We start from the raw sequence: 16,529 nt of genomic DNA on the forward strand, positions 1-16,529 counted from the left end.
TAATCCTCATTTTAACCCCCAAGGGACATCTATAATCTACTTAATAGAAAAAAACCTGATGAGAAAACAGGTTCAGAAGAGCCAAGAAACTTGCCCAGGATCACAAAGCTAGTGATAAATGGCAAAACTACAAATCAAAACAAAATCTGGGTCTAAACACCATGCTCTTTCCACTAGCCATTTAGAACTAATCTGGCATGAACAGGAAACAAGGCATTCACAGCAGTAAATTTTCCAGATAATCTGTCTAAAAAATATAATGTAGACATCCTTTTTTGCTTTTATTAACTAACCAAAGATGAAGGCTTTCCTCAAAACTCAGGATCATGACTGTAGGCATTTTGAGGTAGATCCAGCTGTAGTTCCTGTAGTCTTCTCCTAGCTAACGCCGAGCTAGCAGACTGAAACACTGGTATTACCTCTCCCAGCCCTGTGCCCCAGCTACTCCGCAGTCAGGAACTCAAGAGAACTCACGGATACAAACAAATCTAAGTCAATAAGGCCCTGGGATAAGAGCCTGAAGGTGGCTCCTGCTAAACACACCACATATGCTAGTTGTGCTATTTGCATCCTAGCTTCCTTCTGGACTACAGCTGTAATCTGTCAAGATGAGGGTCCCTAAAGATTGACCCTCCAGATAAATGGAGCCTTACTAAACTGAATTAACACCTTGTTTCATAGTAGTACCCCATCACTTTAGATTTCAATTTTCTGAATGTCATCTTACTATTTTGAAAACGAAATCACAGGATTAAAATACTTAACTTCTAAAATCTATTGTAGAGCACACCCTTCAGGAGATTCATACACTTGTATTTAGTTGCATGATACCTGAAACACAACAGGTAATAAACACTCTTCTGGAACAATAACGATGGTAAACTCAGTCTGAAACTAGAGACTGGCCGATGGGGGTCTGGCATTTGAATGCATTCAAGAAAGTCTCTCCTTAGCCTAAATTCAGTCTCTGCCAAACACCCATCTTTCGTCCTTCTCCTACACCAGCGGAAGGAATGACTGGATAAATGCCTCTTTGTTCGTCAAGGATAATGTGTAGCACACAGCATGTAGCTGCTCACAAGTATGTCTCCCTCTCCCTGTCCAGGCAAATGTAAACACCCTGTTGGAAGGGAGAGCTGCATCCTCATCTTCTGTACTCTACTCCCAGAGTCTTGCATGGCTCCTTCCAGACCACAAGTGCCTCAAGAATGTACATCCCATCCTTCATTTACCTTGTAAGTGTTTAATGGTACCAAAATGTGTTCCCTCTTCTACCACACCACTCCCTCCCCCATTAGTCCCTGCAAGGGATGATAAGGCCCTCCCTTTTCATGAGATTGCTAAAATATCTGTGTTAAACAGTGGTATAAAAGACAGAATCCCCATTTTAAAAGTAAGGTCACAGGAAAGATCCTAGGGAAGATTAATGTTTATTTTCTCACATGCCATTGATAAATGACATGTACCTGCCTTCAACACACAGTATGAATAAAGATAATATGTCCTTGCCTTAATAATAAAAGATACATAACCTCAGTCATAGAATTTACTCTGTATATTTTAACTTTACTTTAACTTCATCATTTTTACCTTATTGAAACAAATGTGCTTATTGGTACTGAAGACAGTACAATATCAATAGTTGAGGTTACTGTTCATTTTGATTTCAGACATTTATACTTCATTAGAAATAACTAAAGCCTTCTGTCCCACCTAGTCATGTCATGCCTGGTGCCACTCAATTACATGTATCATCAGTACTATTAATGTCTACAGTAAACGATTTTCTTAATACCTCTTCACTTTGGATTTTTTCCAGTTGACTTTTTTAATACCCAAATCCACATATGATTCAGTGAGTTCTATATTTAATTCTCCTTCTGAGTCACTTGGAAGTATTCCTAATTTTGCAGCAGATTCATAGAGAGAAATTTCATCTTTTAGTTCCGTTAATTCTTCCTAAAACACAAAATTATTGAAAATTATTTTCTTATATGAAAGAATCAGTCATTCATCTATGCTTCAAAATTCATTTTAATGATCAGCAGAAATGCTTCTTCACATACATTAAAAATAACTTTAAAATAAAGCTGCTATGAACATGGGTGTACAATATATATATTAATAACTTTATATATATGTATATATAACTTCAGAAAGGCCAGCACATATCGGTTTTCAAGTAAACTGAACGAACAAATGAATAAATGAACGAGAAAGCAAATGTAAGGAGCTTCTCTCACACCTCCCTCGCTTACATTTTGTCCTCCACAAAAAGTGTCCCTTGGGCTGAGAAACTGACAGCAGCACTTTTTGGCTTTCTAGAGGACAGAGTGGACTGGTTTGCCAAGAACGTGTTGTACTTTAGTCTGCCGGTGGGAAAAGGCAAAATATGTCTTTCCAGCAGAGGTAATACTGGAACTCTTCCTCCAGTGGAAAATGTAAGTAGCGCTGGAGGAGATGTAAGAGAGTTGCAGTGAAACTGCAGGTCTCCCACACCTGTAGATATACTTATCTCCAGGATACACCCAGAAATGAAAGGACACGCCATGTGAAGGGGGCGACAGCCAGACTGATGGGGCCGGGGGGGCGGGGCTGGCTCTGCAGTCAAGACAGACCTGGGCTTGACTACCTAACTGTGTGGGTGAGACTGTGAACAACTCTCAGCGCCTGGTCTGGAGAGGGTCCAACTACCTCTTTTATAAAGAAATCCAAGGTTCAGAAAAGTGATGTAAGCACTGCCTAATTCAGTTACCCAAAGAGTCTCTTCCAAGTGGCAACACTCACTTGCAAAGCCTTGTTCATGTTTTCACTCATAGCATGTGCTTTTTGTGCTTGTTGCAGCTGGAACCGTAGCTGAGCCACCTCCTGTACGGAGCCTACGGGGAAAAAGTCATAGAGTACACCAAAAGTAAAGGGACAAAGTACCCACGATGTACAGAAGAACACTGAGGTTACAGAAGTGGAGTTTTGCTTTATTACCTTTTCATAGGAGTACGAAGGTATAGCCAGTGGGACCCAGAAGGCAGAGGTCCAGACATTTCCAAGACATGTCTACACATTTAGTATGGCTCCTCATATGTCCTTGGGAGGTTGAAGACTTGGGACTACTGTGACCTTGCTATGAATCAAATCAGCCACGTCTACAGACCTTAATACTCCACGAGTCCTTTAATAGGAGCATAACGTTCCAACTCACAGAAAGCCAAAGCAAAAATTCTTTGGAACCCATTTCTACCCTCTAATAAGAAAACTACATCTTGCTGCCTTTAGCTTCTTTCGAAATGCTTTTATTTCCACCACCCCCACCTCCACATGTGAAGAAAGCATATTCAGGCCATGCTTTGGAAACTTCGGTAACCTAATGTTTTAAATGTACTACGGGAGGCTCCCTTAAAAGGGACTTTATTGGGCTTCCTCAAAAGAAAATGAGCATCTGGGAAATGGTTAAGCAAAGTAATGATGGCATATTATGCAACTAAAGAAAATCTTATTTTCAAAGCCTTTAGTGGCAAGGAAAAAGGCTCACTAAATAATACCATGTGAAACAAGGATACAAAAATGAACAGGCGGGGGGAGTCCAAACAGGGTATGAGCCAATTTTGCCCCCACCAAAACCTACGCACACACATATTTTGACAATCTTTGACTTTAGTACTTTCAACTTCTGAGTAAGCTACTCTGATACACCTTGTACCAACAGTCTGAATTGGCTTTACACGCCAAAGTGTGACTTTCATATGTCAGGTCATGAATAACCATTGAGCTATTTTCACAGCAGGAGCTACTCACCAGTACACAGGGCAGTTTTGTTGGTAGGATAGTTTGCATAAACATGTGACTATTTTATTGCCTTTTACTCTAATGTCATTCAATAAAAATGAATAAGAAATAAAAGTATTGCTGAAACTAATGACAAACAGTGTATGTCTCAAACTTAATACCATGGAAACCATATGAGAAATCTTAAGCATGACAGAAATATAACTCCCTAGCTTCAACTGACCACATAACTGTGAGAGGAAAAAAAAAATTAAAGAAAGAAGTTTCACAAAACGACAGAAATACATGATCAGACTGATTCTAAAAAGCAAAATATAATGAGATTTCATAATCATTTTTACTTCCCAAGGATAAAACCTACCTTCTAACATATATTTTATTGTTCAATTTTTGTACATTCAGCTTTGGTTTGTTTTCAAAAATGCACTATGTGCAGAAGCAGGGAATTGCCTATGTGTATGTGTTCAATTTCACTTGAAGGCAATACATTAAAAACATTAACAGTTATCTGTGTAGTAGGATTATTGGTTATTTGTATTTGCTACTTTGTACTTGTCTGCGTTCTCTAAATTATCTAATGAAAATGCATTAAACCTTTATACATATATAATAACAATGTTTAAAAAATTGTCACTGATGATCTTTTCTGCCTTTACTGGATTTTTTATAACTCATGGATCCTACTATGTTCACTCTGCATATTATACTAGCCTCCTGGGGAGGCAAGAGGCCATCCCAGACACCCACCTGAGTGCAAGAAGTTGGCACACTGCTTCTGACTCTCCTCTAGACTTCTTGTCAATCTGTTAATGATCTCAGTCTTTTCTAATTTGGTTGCTTCTTGATTCCTTTCCAGTTCTTTCACTTGATCTTTCAAATGACAACAAATATCTTCCTAAGTAGAAAAAGTATTTAAGAAGTCACTGTCATGATCACTTATTAAATACTGATCTAACAAATATAAAACATAATTGGATTCTAGGTCAAACATAAAATCATCACAGAGCAGCATCACCTCTTTTACAAGGTTAAGTGCACAGGAATGGGAGTTAGAACAAACTTTTATGATCTTGGGTGAGTCATCAACTTCTCCATCTGTTTTTTCTTTTGTAATTATGCTAATAAAGGTTAAATTCAGTGATTTCTAAAGTCCTTTCTGTTCTACAATCACAAGACACTGATATTCTAAAATTAGATTCTATTCAAGCCAAAGAAAATATATTACACTTCTATTTGCATGTTACACTATCAGTATAAGTGTATGTACATATATTTAGGCAGACCACTTTGAACCGTGGAATCTGTATCCCAAGACAGCAAGGATTCAGATAAATACATGGAAACTCGCTCTATTCTGAAGAGCCAAAAGCTCATTCTACTTTGGCAGCCAAAAATAATCTCTCCCTCTTCTGAACTTCTTTTATACTTAATCTGTTTCTCTCTTATATTTTTCCTTCTACCTTTTACATGTCTTATTTTTCTTAATAAGGTCTCCTTGAAGGTACCTATGCAGTGCCTTACACACAGTGAGTGCTACAAAAACAAAGGAACAAACAACCTTTAAAAATAAATGACAAAGAAAACCAGACAGGATAAATGTGTGTGTGTGTGTGTGTGTGCACGCACTTGTGCATGCACACACACGCATGCATTCGTATGTGTAACTGTATGGGGATATATAGAAAAATATGGAGCACGTATACAATATATTCAAATTTCTTCAAAAAGAAAAAGGTGTTTGGGAGTAATAAGCCACGGAAGTCCCAAGACTAGGGAGAAGAAATCATCACTTCTCATTTAAAAAAGATTACACAGGCTGAATTCCACCCAAAAAGCAGAGCATGAGACAGGCAGGAGTAAGTTAATTGGCCAAAGTTACCTGAAAAAGCCTGAAGAAAATAAGTAGTAAAAAGAATATCAAGAAAGGGCTTTGAAGCAAAGAAAAGGCATTTGGGGCCTAATCCATTGGATAACCTAAAGCCCAATAATGCCTTAAGGACAGTAACACAAGGTACACCTCATAAGGATACTGACAGCATCATTAAGTGGAGGAAAGACTCTGAAGTCTCCTATTTTAGTTAAAAAATTCATGTGAATTTTGCATTCTATTTCGTAATGTAGTCATGTCTGCTTTAAATTTTTTCTACCAAATTTCTGAGCAAAATGAAGCTTCTGGAAACTGCTCCATGTTTATTCAACAGTGCAAACCTCTTGGCACACTGCGGCTGATTCCCAGGCCAGCTTGAAAAGCATGGTTCTAAAGCGCCAAAATAACATGGCAAACACAATGAATGGGCTAACATTAATGACAGTGTGAATGTGTGTGTGAGAAGGGGTGGGGAGACAACATTTATGGGCTGGGGAGGCCATAATAACTTTTATAAGAGACTGAGAACTGGCAAAAAGAAAGTTCAAGAAAAGGTAGATTTGAAAAACATAAAGAGAAGGCTGACTGTGGCAATATTGCAACAATTGACTGAACTACGTTGTTTCCTGTTGACAAGTTCAGGGAAACCAATTACACTCATAAACCTGCTCAGTTTCAATACCAAGAAATAAACAAAATGAGTGGTTCCTTCTTTTCTATGGGTAGTTTGAGTGAGAACATTCAGCTCAAGATGGTTAAAGGCAGACAGCTTTAAGACTGAACAAGACAAGTGTGGTGACAGAGATAATAGCCAAATCTATGGGAGCAAATAGAATTGAACAGATTTCAAGTGCACAGAGAAATGAGGATTAGGCCAAACAGAGGTCTGTGGGAATCTCTAAGCCAAGAGAAGGTGTTTCAAGTGGAGCCTTTAAATATAACGTTAAAGGAAAGTTGGAAAGTAGACCAGGCAAAAGTCATGACATAGAAACCAAAGTCCATGACTTCACCAGAAGCTACAGATTTCAAGAAGACCAGAATGAAGAAAGATTTTATACCATCAAGGAGATAATCAGAGATCTTAACCTGACATTCAGAGATCTCAGAAAATGACATTTCCATGAATGGGAGACAGAAGACAGGAGGGAGAGTCCAGGAGATGGTCTGCTATTAGAGAGTTCTGTCACTGAAGGAACACGGAGCTCCCAAGAAGCTTTGGCTGAGTATCATAATAATATGATTAGTTTACAATTGTAGTCCTTTCCCACCAAGAACTAGTTTTTCATAAAGCAGTGATTTTTAACCTTTTGCAAGGGGAGACATGAACCTCTTGGAAAATCTGAATAAGTCTGTGGGTCTTCTCAAAAAAAAAAAAAAAAAAACAAAAAACCGCATTTACTGACACCCAAAAGAAAATCATACCCACAATTTGAGAGGATCCATCAAAGCCCTGGCGTCTAGTCATAAACGGCCTTAGCCGATGCCAGGTTTAAAAGTCTGTTTAACTAGCACGGGTGAACATCGGCTCTGTTAACACTGTAGTGTAAACTCTGTTAACACTATAGCACATAGGGACACAGCTGTATGTAACTATGTGAGAGCTGCTCAGAACCTAGAAATTGGCAAACTTATTCAAGTTCATCTACTAAATTATCCAGTTATTTGTACCTTTTTACTACTTTCCAAGAATTGTTTTACTTGTCTTAGTAATGTGCTAAATGGAACTTAGGAAAGGGTTTATATGAAAGGGAAATATTTAATATACCTCTTCAATAACTTTATAAAGAAAAAGAGGGCAAGGGGCAAAATGCAGAATGTATGTATGGTTACCAGCTACTCTAAGAAATCAAGCCCCTCTGTATAGAACACTCATAGATTTTTCTGATTATAGGCAGGCACCTCTACCTAGCTCCTGGCTGATCTTTACAGCAACTTTCTAATCAGGAATCTCAATTTGGATTGTCTTTTTATTAAAAATACTGCTGAGCCAACTGATCCCAAATTGATAGCACAAAAGAAATACTCTAAGGAAACATTCCCAAAAGGAAAAACTATAAACACTTTGGAATCATCACTTTGCAAAGCAGCTATGCAATTATATCCAGAGACTAACATCAGCGTACAGTCCATTTAAAAAAATGAAATCAAATCAGTTACAGAATATAACAGTGGAAAAGACCTTAGTCAACAACTTCAATTTGTGGTTCAGGGGTCTGAAGCCCAGTCAGCACAGAATCAAGACTTTGTTCTGTATTCTAGTCCAGGGTCTTTCTATTGAAGCAGGTGGGGGTGAGGGGTAGTGGTGAAAACACAGAATGGAGTGGACACAGGGGTTGAACACAGCAAGAATTTCTTTCAGCCCTCCCCTGTGTAACATGTCAAAGTCAGCAGAGAATGGAGAGATCCTCAACACTGCAAGGAAAAGCCACCAGATTCCACCCCTCTAGTCATCCAAGAAGGACCACTGTCCAACTCCAACTAACTTTAATGCTACTACACAAACACAGTCAAAATAAATAAAACTATATCTCAAATGCCATTTGTTTAAATACTAAAGATTTTTTTCAATAATTTGGCATAGCCTTTGTCTTTCCCCAGATAGCCTCCACACCAAACTCACAATATTTTTCTATACAAAAAAAAGTATATTTAGGAAAATAAATCTAATAAAAACTCATATAAACATATAAAAATAACATGGTATACAATTATTACTGGCAATAATGCAGTACTTATGTACATAATCTTATGTACTTCTACATAACACATGGAAAAATTTAGTCAGCCATATAAATAAAAAATAACAACCCAAATCAGGATGAATTTTAAGTGTGGTGGGATTGGCCATACCCTCCCATCTTACTTTTCGGCTCTTTTCCCTTGGGTTAAATTAATTCTGAAATTACATGAAGAAAAGTGCACTCTGAAATTTTATTCGTTCAAGTGATTACCTGGGGTTTGGGACACAAGCAAACCCACCACCTGAGTCACCCTCATCTTACATTTTACTCCCTTTGGGGTAAAAATAATACAGACTGTGAGAGATGCTCAAGTTTCACATCTCAGTGATTTTAGATCAGACTTTCTTCCATATGTTATTACATTATTCTCAAAAATGAACTCTTCTCCCAAGAACCACTTCCAGACAATATTTACTGACAGGTAAATTGCCCAAGAAAGGCTTTCTACTGGTTAAGCTACCAGGACAACCTCTCAAGTTCAGACCAGCTCCCAGAACACTCACTCTTTTCAGTATGGATTTACTCTAGGGCAACAAGAACAGTATGTATAAATACTCTACAAATAAAGGACTAGTATTGTGAGAATTGAGAAAGTACTAACCAATCCTATAAGAGAAAGAATTTCCAAAATTAAGCCTTCAGGACATCTTCACAGATTAAAAATCATTGGCTTTTAAGTTTTACTCATAAACACCTACTGTAAGCATGATGAACCACAAAATATCAGTTACAAAAAATAACCAGCCTTACTCGTTTAGAACAGTTGCTCATGTGAAATCATCCTAACCTGTTCCTTAAGTGCAGTAACTGTAGCATCCAATTTCCTTTGTAAGGACAACACTTGCTCTTCATGCTTCTTCGTGAGGCCCATCACAATGCTCTCATGCTGCTCTCTAGCACGCTGAAGTGATTCTGAATGACGGAGGTCCAGCAGCTGCTGCTTCAGGCTCTCCAGAGCCATTTCAGTTGTCCTGGACTTCTTAATCATCTAGTAGATACACACAGCATAGCCATGTTTACAGTATTTTGACTCTGTGCTCTCTTTATGGACTGTAATGCTAAAAATCAACCATCCTTTAAGAAGAATATAGACAAGGAAAGGGTCTCCCTATGGTGGCTTTAGTTCCTTAAGACTTCCCTAGCTGGGACCCATCAGGCCCACAGTTGCTGGAAACATCCACTGAGAAAAAGACTCTGTAGTTACCTGAGGAGAGTAATGGAGGACTTTGCTCGGCATGACAGCGATGTGGGTACCAGACAAGGAATCTGCTGTTAAAATAGTGGTCCCAGTGCTGCTGGCATTGCTCTGTGAGCCAAGTGTGGGGGCCAATCCAATTGCTGGGTCACAGAAAAATGACAACTGTTTCTTGACAGACTGATAAAAACTGTCAACGATCACTTGTTACAACAAAGTTTTGAAAACTGTACCTATACAGTTGTTGAAAAATAATGGTGTACTAGGCTAAATAATGGTTCCCAAAAGAGGTCCATGTCCTAAACCCTAAACCCTATGAATATGTTATGTTACATGGCAAGGGAAAAAGTAAGGCTGTAGACCAAATTAAAACTGCTAATCAGATGACCTTAAAATAAAAACAATTATCTTGGATTATCTGGGTGGGCCCAGTGTATCCAGAAAGGTCCTTAAATGAGGAAAATTGAGGCAGGAAAGTCAGAACCAGTGACTGCTGGCTCTGAAGATGAAAATGGGCCACAAATCAAGGAATGCCACTGGCCTCCAGGAGCTGGAAAAGGCAAGAAAATGGATTCTCCCCTAGAGCCTCCAAAAAGCAACAAAGCCCTGTTGACACCTTGATTTTTACCCAGTGAGACCCATGTCAGACTTCTATGCATTGTTTCAAGCCATTAAGTTTATGCTAATGATAGAAAATCAGTACACTTGGTGATTCTGTTGTTGCTTTTATTTATGTTTTCATTTATGGCTTATTTTTTATACTTGCAATGTCTAACTTATAAAAAGATCTAAAAGTTGTAACATTTTACTACATAAAAGCAATTCAACTTTTTATAAGAACTATCAATTTTCAAAAAGTTAAAAATGCTAATAGTCTCTTACACACAAAAATTAAAATTTCATAATGAGGCTTATTCTTCATTTCTATTCCAGAGATTGACTATTTATTCGAATGCTGTTTAAAGTGCTTATGACAGGGCGCCTGGGTGGCTCAGCTGGTTAGGCGACTGCCTTCGGCTCAGGTCATGATCCTGGAGTCCCGGGATCGAGTCCCGTATCGGGCTCCCTGCTCAGCAGGGAGTCTGCTTCTCCCTCTGACCCTCTCCCCTCTCATGCTCTCTATCTCATTCTCTCTCTCAAATAAATAAATAAAAATCTTAAAAAAAAAATAAAGTGCTTATGACATTTATTCATTTGCTCAATAAATAATGTGACTACTTTAGGCAGAACTTAGGCAGGGTTCTAAGCACTTAAGGACACGATGACAAGACAGGCAAGGTCCAAACTCTTACTATTTTCTAATGAGAAGAGATAAACAGTAACAAGTAAACAAATGAGATCATTTCAGACAGTTTTAAAATAGAGTAACAGGCTATGGCATGATGAAGGACAGTAGGAATATGGAACTATGGGCTACTCTAGATATAAGGTGGCTTGTTTTAGCTGACACCTGAAGGATAAGGAACCAGATATGAGACAGCATTGTTTAAATTCTTTCATGAAACCATCCTCAGAACTAGGCACATCTCATCCAAAACCAAACTCAGATTTTATAGTCACTTTCAATTTTTTTTATTATGTTGTGTTAATCAACATACATTACACCATTAGTTTTTGATGTAGTGTTCCATGATTCATTGTTTGCGTATAACACCCAGTGCTCCATTCAATACATGCCCTCTTTAATACCCATCACCAGGCTTGTCACTTTCAATTTTAACCACCCTCTTTCCCCACCTCCAAAATGGCATCACTCTCATGAGTCACCCCCCCCCACCAAGCTTGGCTACCAATGACTTGTGACCATTTCCAACAATTAAATGGCTATCTATCTCATTAATCAAAGAATGTGCCACCACTTTTGTCTTCTTTTTAAGATTTTATTTTCAAGTAACCTCTACACCCAACATGGGGCTCGAACCCACAACCCCCAGATCAAGAGTCACACGTTCCACCAACTGAGCCAGCCAGGCTTCCCTGTGCCACCACTTTAAAGGCAAGTCTACTGGGGTCAGGAAATTTAGGTGCTGCTGTTTTGTCAATAACTGGCTTTGTAACCTTGGGCAAGTAATTTTGACCTCTCCAAAACTTAACTCATCGATAAAATGGTAAACACGATGCCTCATGCCTCACTAATCAAAATCCCAACAAGATTTTTTACAAACATAAAAAGTTGATATGCAAAATCTAGAAAGAAAATGTGAGAAAGAGCTACAGATTTTTTTAAGAATACTAACCATAGCCCTTGTTTACCACATTTCAAAACACACCATAAAACTATAGTCGTGATAGTATCAGAGCGGAAAAGAGAAATACATAAGACAAAATATGTACAGGTTACATCAGTTTCACCAACAACATTCACTCAACATATACTGACCACCTATTATGTGCTGGAAGGCAGGGAAGACTTAGGAAAAGGAAACCCACAAGCAGGGGGTGTTAACCAATTAGCAGTGTTCTGTGGGAAGGACCTTCCAGAGAGAAGAGACGGTGTATACAAGTACATAAAAATAACACACACACTATTGAGTTTGAGGAGAATAAGGGAAGAGGTAGGCAAGGATCACATGGCCATTCCCATGCCATACTTGATCCCACAAAGTGAAGTGGGGTCAGGCTTTAAGCAAGGGAAAAACAATCAGTATTTTAGAAAGACTGGCCATAAGAGAGAATTTGGAGAAGGAGTTAAAGACTAGAGACTAGGGGCGCCTGGGTGGCTCAGTGAGTTAAGCGTCCAACTCTCAATTTCAGCTCAGGTCATGATCTCAGGGTCATGAAATGAAGCCCGGCGTTGGGCTCCATGCTGGGCATGGAGCCTGCTTAAGATTATCTCTCCTTCTCCCTCCCCACCCACCCGCCCCCACCCCAGCCAAAAAAAAAAGACTAGAGACTAGTTAAGACACTTGTACAGTAAACAGTAAAATCCTGAATCAGGGACACACAGACAGAAATGCGGAGACTCAACAGAAGGTAGCAGCTGACTGGATGGAAGGGAACAGAGGAGCTGAGGTCTCCTGCAGACTTTTATCTGGTGTACAGATGCCTGGGCAGATGCGAGCACCATCCCTCCAAAGTAAGGGAAACAAAAGCAGGCTTATGGTGGAAGAAGATATAAACTGCAAGTTCTGCTAAATTTAGTCCTACATTACCAAAAGTTAAGTAAACTTTTCACTGTAATAAATACCTTTTACCATAAATAATCATGATAATACTTACCTGTTCTTCGTTCACTTTTAGTGCTTGTATTTGGGTCTCCAGTACTTTTATTTGTGCTTCAAGCTGTATCTCTCTTTCTTTTCCATTCTGAAAGAGTTTCTGTGATTCTCGGAGGCTGAGGGTCAAACCATCCTTTTCATCTACAACATTAAAAATGTTTATATAAATAGTAAGTTACTGTTATAGGGACCCCAATTTTCACAATTTCTTATCAAATATCAGATCTGTATCATATAAATGTTCAGTTCAATTCAGATAGTAAACTTCAGTTGATTTAGGGAAAACCAGGAAAGTTCCAAAAAAAGAATGCCTGAGTGGCACCAAAAAACTGAGAAAACCAGAACCACTTCCCTCAAAAATCTTACTGTATACTTTTGAGAACCACAAGATTTCCTAACAATGATTTTAGCATTTGTTTACTTGAGAAGCTACATAGATGTGACAAGTCCCTGCTAATCAAAGAAGGAATCTGAGGACTATTTGCTTTCACTGCATATATGCAATGAACTTTTAAATTCACCTAATCTTAAATTCTTTCCACATACTTTACCGTAACAGTTTACAAGTTCTTCTCTCAAAATAAATTTTATAAACATTACAGAAAGAGACCTTTTCACTATCAATTAAGTTTGAAACAAGCTAGAGTTCAGTCACAAAATTATTCTACAAATGAAAAGTTCACCACTGACCAAAACTACAGAAAGCATGAAGAGTAAGCAATTATAACTTGAAACTATGTTTCCTCTATGTGCTTCTCCCAGTAATGGCTCTATTTTTCTTCTTGACACACCCGAAGGAGTTCAGGATCACTAACTCACTTGGATTAAAACCCTACATTAATTTGTAGGCTTAGAAATGTACTGCAAGCTAAACACAAGTCTCTCGGGAATTGGAATACTTCAGCCAAGGTAAACTACATAAGGAATCAACAATTTATTAGGACAGAATGCTATCAGCATAGTTAAATAATGTTCACTGATAGAAGAGAAAGAGGGAGAAAATGAGGACCTCGAAATAGAATGTTCTGGTGAGAAGTAATCCAAGGCAAGGTGTCAAAAGTCCTGGGTTTTTGTTTCATTCTGACGGACCCATTATGAGCCCTCTGACCAAGTGCATCCACTCTCTAAGTTTCATATTTAAAATGAGCTGTTAGAAACAAGATAGTATACTTTAGTATACCTCATAAATGACAGCACCCAACAGGTATCATCTTACCTTTGATTATTAGAAGCTGGTGATTCAGATATCTAATTTGATGCTCACTTTCATTTAACTTTTCAACTAAATTGTCTAGTTGTCTCTCTTTTGCTTTGTTAAGAACCTGAAGTTGGATAATCTGCATATTTTCTGCAGAATCTGCATTAAAATTAAAGATAATTTATTAGATAAAAGCATACCCAAATGTAAATTTGTGGATACAACTCATTAGTATCATGAAATCAATTCAATGGATTGTGACTAGCATTTTAAAAAAAAAATAAGACAGAATATATCAGAGTGCATCATGAATAATGATTATTTCGTGAAACATTTGTTTTAGTTATACATACTTATTTACATAGATCCTCATCACAATGTAAAAAAGGTACTTCTTACTGTGGTCACTGCCAGAAAAGTTTAAGAAGTCACTGGTCTAGAGTATAACCCTGAGTCACTACCATTTTGGCTAAAGAAAAAGCATATACCAATTACAGTGGAACAGTTCTATGCTCTAAGTTCTATGCTCTCATAAAATTGGGGGAAAAAAGTACATCAGCTTCTATAAAGCCATTTTTAAAGAAAATTTCTAGAAATTCTTCTCAAAATATTTTAAACAGGAGCGGGAATTACATCATATTCATGTTCATGCTAGCACATAACTGCCGCATTAATAAATCAATGAATAAATTAATAAAGAATTTTGAGGTCTCCTTTCAGAAACGATTGAAGTCATTTTAGGGACCACTTAAAAATGACTGGGGGGGGAAAGAGAAAAAGTGATGTGGAGGAGATGCGCAATAACTAGAAGCTATTTCACATGCCAGAGAGCATGACAATAAAAGTTAAATGTAGGAATCGCTGATTCAGGTCAGTCAGACCATAAATTATGGCTTTTGGTTTCGGGTGTTTCATCTCCTCCAAACTCTCTAGTAACACTTTTCTCATTCTCATGTTTATACCTGTACTATGTAAAGGGAATTTTTTTTGGCAAATGCTACATGACGAAACCTGAGATAACTCTAGTTTAAATACTGAGTATTAAGTACTTTATATCAGTTGCCTAATTATTACACTAAAAGTCTAAAAATTAAAAGAAAAACTTAAGATGATAATGGCTGGTTTACTAAATTACATTTCTATGTAGTAATGAAAAATCTAAGATTGAAGAGAAAACTCGAATTTCATTTTCCAAATTAGACTTCAGTAAGAAAAACATATTATCTAAAGAAAAGTCTTAACCAACTAGAACTGAAATACACAATTAAGAAGAACTTCTATTAATGTTTTATTATGGTAAGTTTCAAATATATAAGGTAGAGAAAAGAGTGCAATGAACCCAATGAACCCATCACCCAGATTCAGTAACTACAAACTCATGGCCAGTCTTGCTTTATTTATATCTCCACCTAACATTACCCCCAACAACACATTATTTAAAATAAATCCAAGACTTCGTATCAGTTTATTCATAAATACTTCAGGATCTCTAATAATAATGGAACTTAAAAAAATCAACCACAATCCCATTATCATACTTTAAGAAGAAAATAATATTTGAGAATGTCCAGTGTTCAAAACTCTGCAATTCTGTTATTAAGAAATAAATATAAACTTGATACATACTTTCATTAGCTCCTAAAAATTGTTGTTGCAGGCTTTCAAATGTGTCACTTCCTGCTATCTCCTGGGCTGGTGAGTCATTATTCTGGGCAGAAGCCTGATAAGGTTTATATGTCACTTTATATGGTTCCAAAGCTTGACAACTGGGACCTTGCGATGTAACATATTGCTATCAAAAGATGATAAATGAAATTGACAATCAGGATTTGGCCTTTTCTTTGAAAATAATCTGAATTAGACACCTCAATTTTGTCAGGAAATTTAATTGTGGTACAATTGCAAACTTTATACATACATCTTTGCTTAAGAATACCACTTACAGTCATTTAACACTGTTAATTAAAAGTCTATAAAATATAATTTTATGTATCTTAATTGTACTTCTGAGCATATAATGGGGCCAACTCCATAAATAACACTCAAGAATTCAAATAAGAACGTATATAAATATTTAAGAATGATTTAGGTGATGCCAACATCTTGGGAACATAAAAAAGTACATATTCAATAACAAGAACATGCCTCGTATATAATAAATATTCAGTAACACTTGTGGATTAATATTCCATAGAGATAGAAGAGAAAATGACCACCTTAAAAGGATCAAAAAGTCATCCCGTCATTGGGTGACACAGAATAGCTGTTGGCAAAAAAAGAAAAGCTATTGGCAAAATCAATGTCACTCCGAAAGTCTAAGAAGCAGCCACCTATATCCTAAGGTCTTAGCTCATTAATAAACCTTCGGGGGCGGGGGGGGGGCAAAAAAATCTGTTTCTTTCCTTAACATTCATCCTGTCTACTGCTGTATCATCTCAAAATAGATAACAGCTTTGAAGTATTCAACCTAAAATTTGTTATAAAGGTGGTGAGCTAGAAAATCAAGGTAACTAAATGGTATCATCTA

At 37.4% G+C, this 16,529-nt stretch overlaps 1 protein-coding gene across 1 annotated transcript in view; it reads right to left on the reverse strand.

Moving 5' to 3' along the window:
- Positions 1–16,529, reverse strand: part of CEP152 (centrosomal protein 152) — a 94,296-nt gene that overhangs the window by 62,099 nt on the left and 15,668 nt on the right. Inside the window, 7 exon segments of the mRNA XM_088024781.1 lie at positions 1,796–1,959; positions 2,788–2,879; positions 4,531–4,678; positions 9,179–9,379; positions 12,806–12,945; positions 14,021–14,161; positions 15,629–15,794. Of these exon segments, the coding sequence (XP_087880907.1) occupies positions 1,796–1,959; positions 2,788–2,879; positions 4,531–4,678; positions 9,179–9,379; positions 12,806–12,945; positions 14,021–14,161; positions 15,629–15,794 (1,052 nt within the window).

The sequence above is a fragment of the Eumetopias jubatus genome, unplaced genomic scaffold (assembly GCF_037043125.1).
Source record: "Eumetopias jubatus isolate StellerSeaLion01/CBP00866 unplaced genomic scaffold, mEumJub1_p1.0 scaffold_7, whole genome shotgun sequence".
NCBI lineage: Eukaryota > Metazoa > Chordata > Mammalia > Carnivora > Otariidae > Eumetopias > Eumetopias jubatus.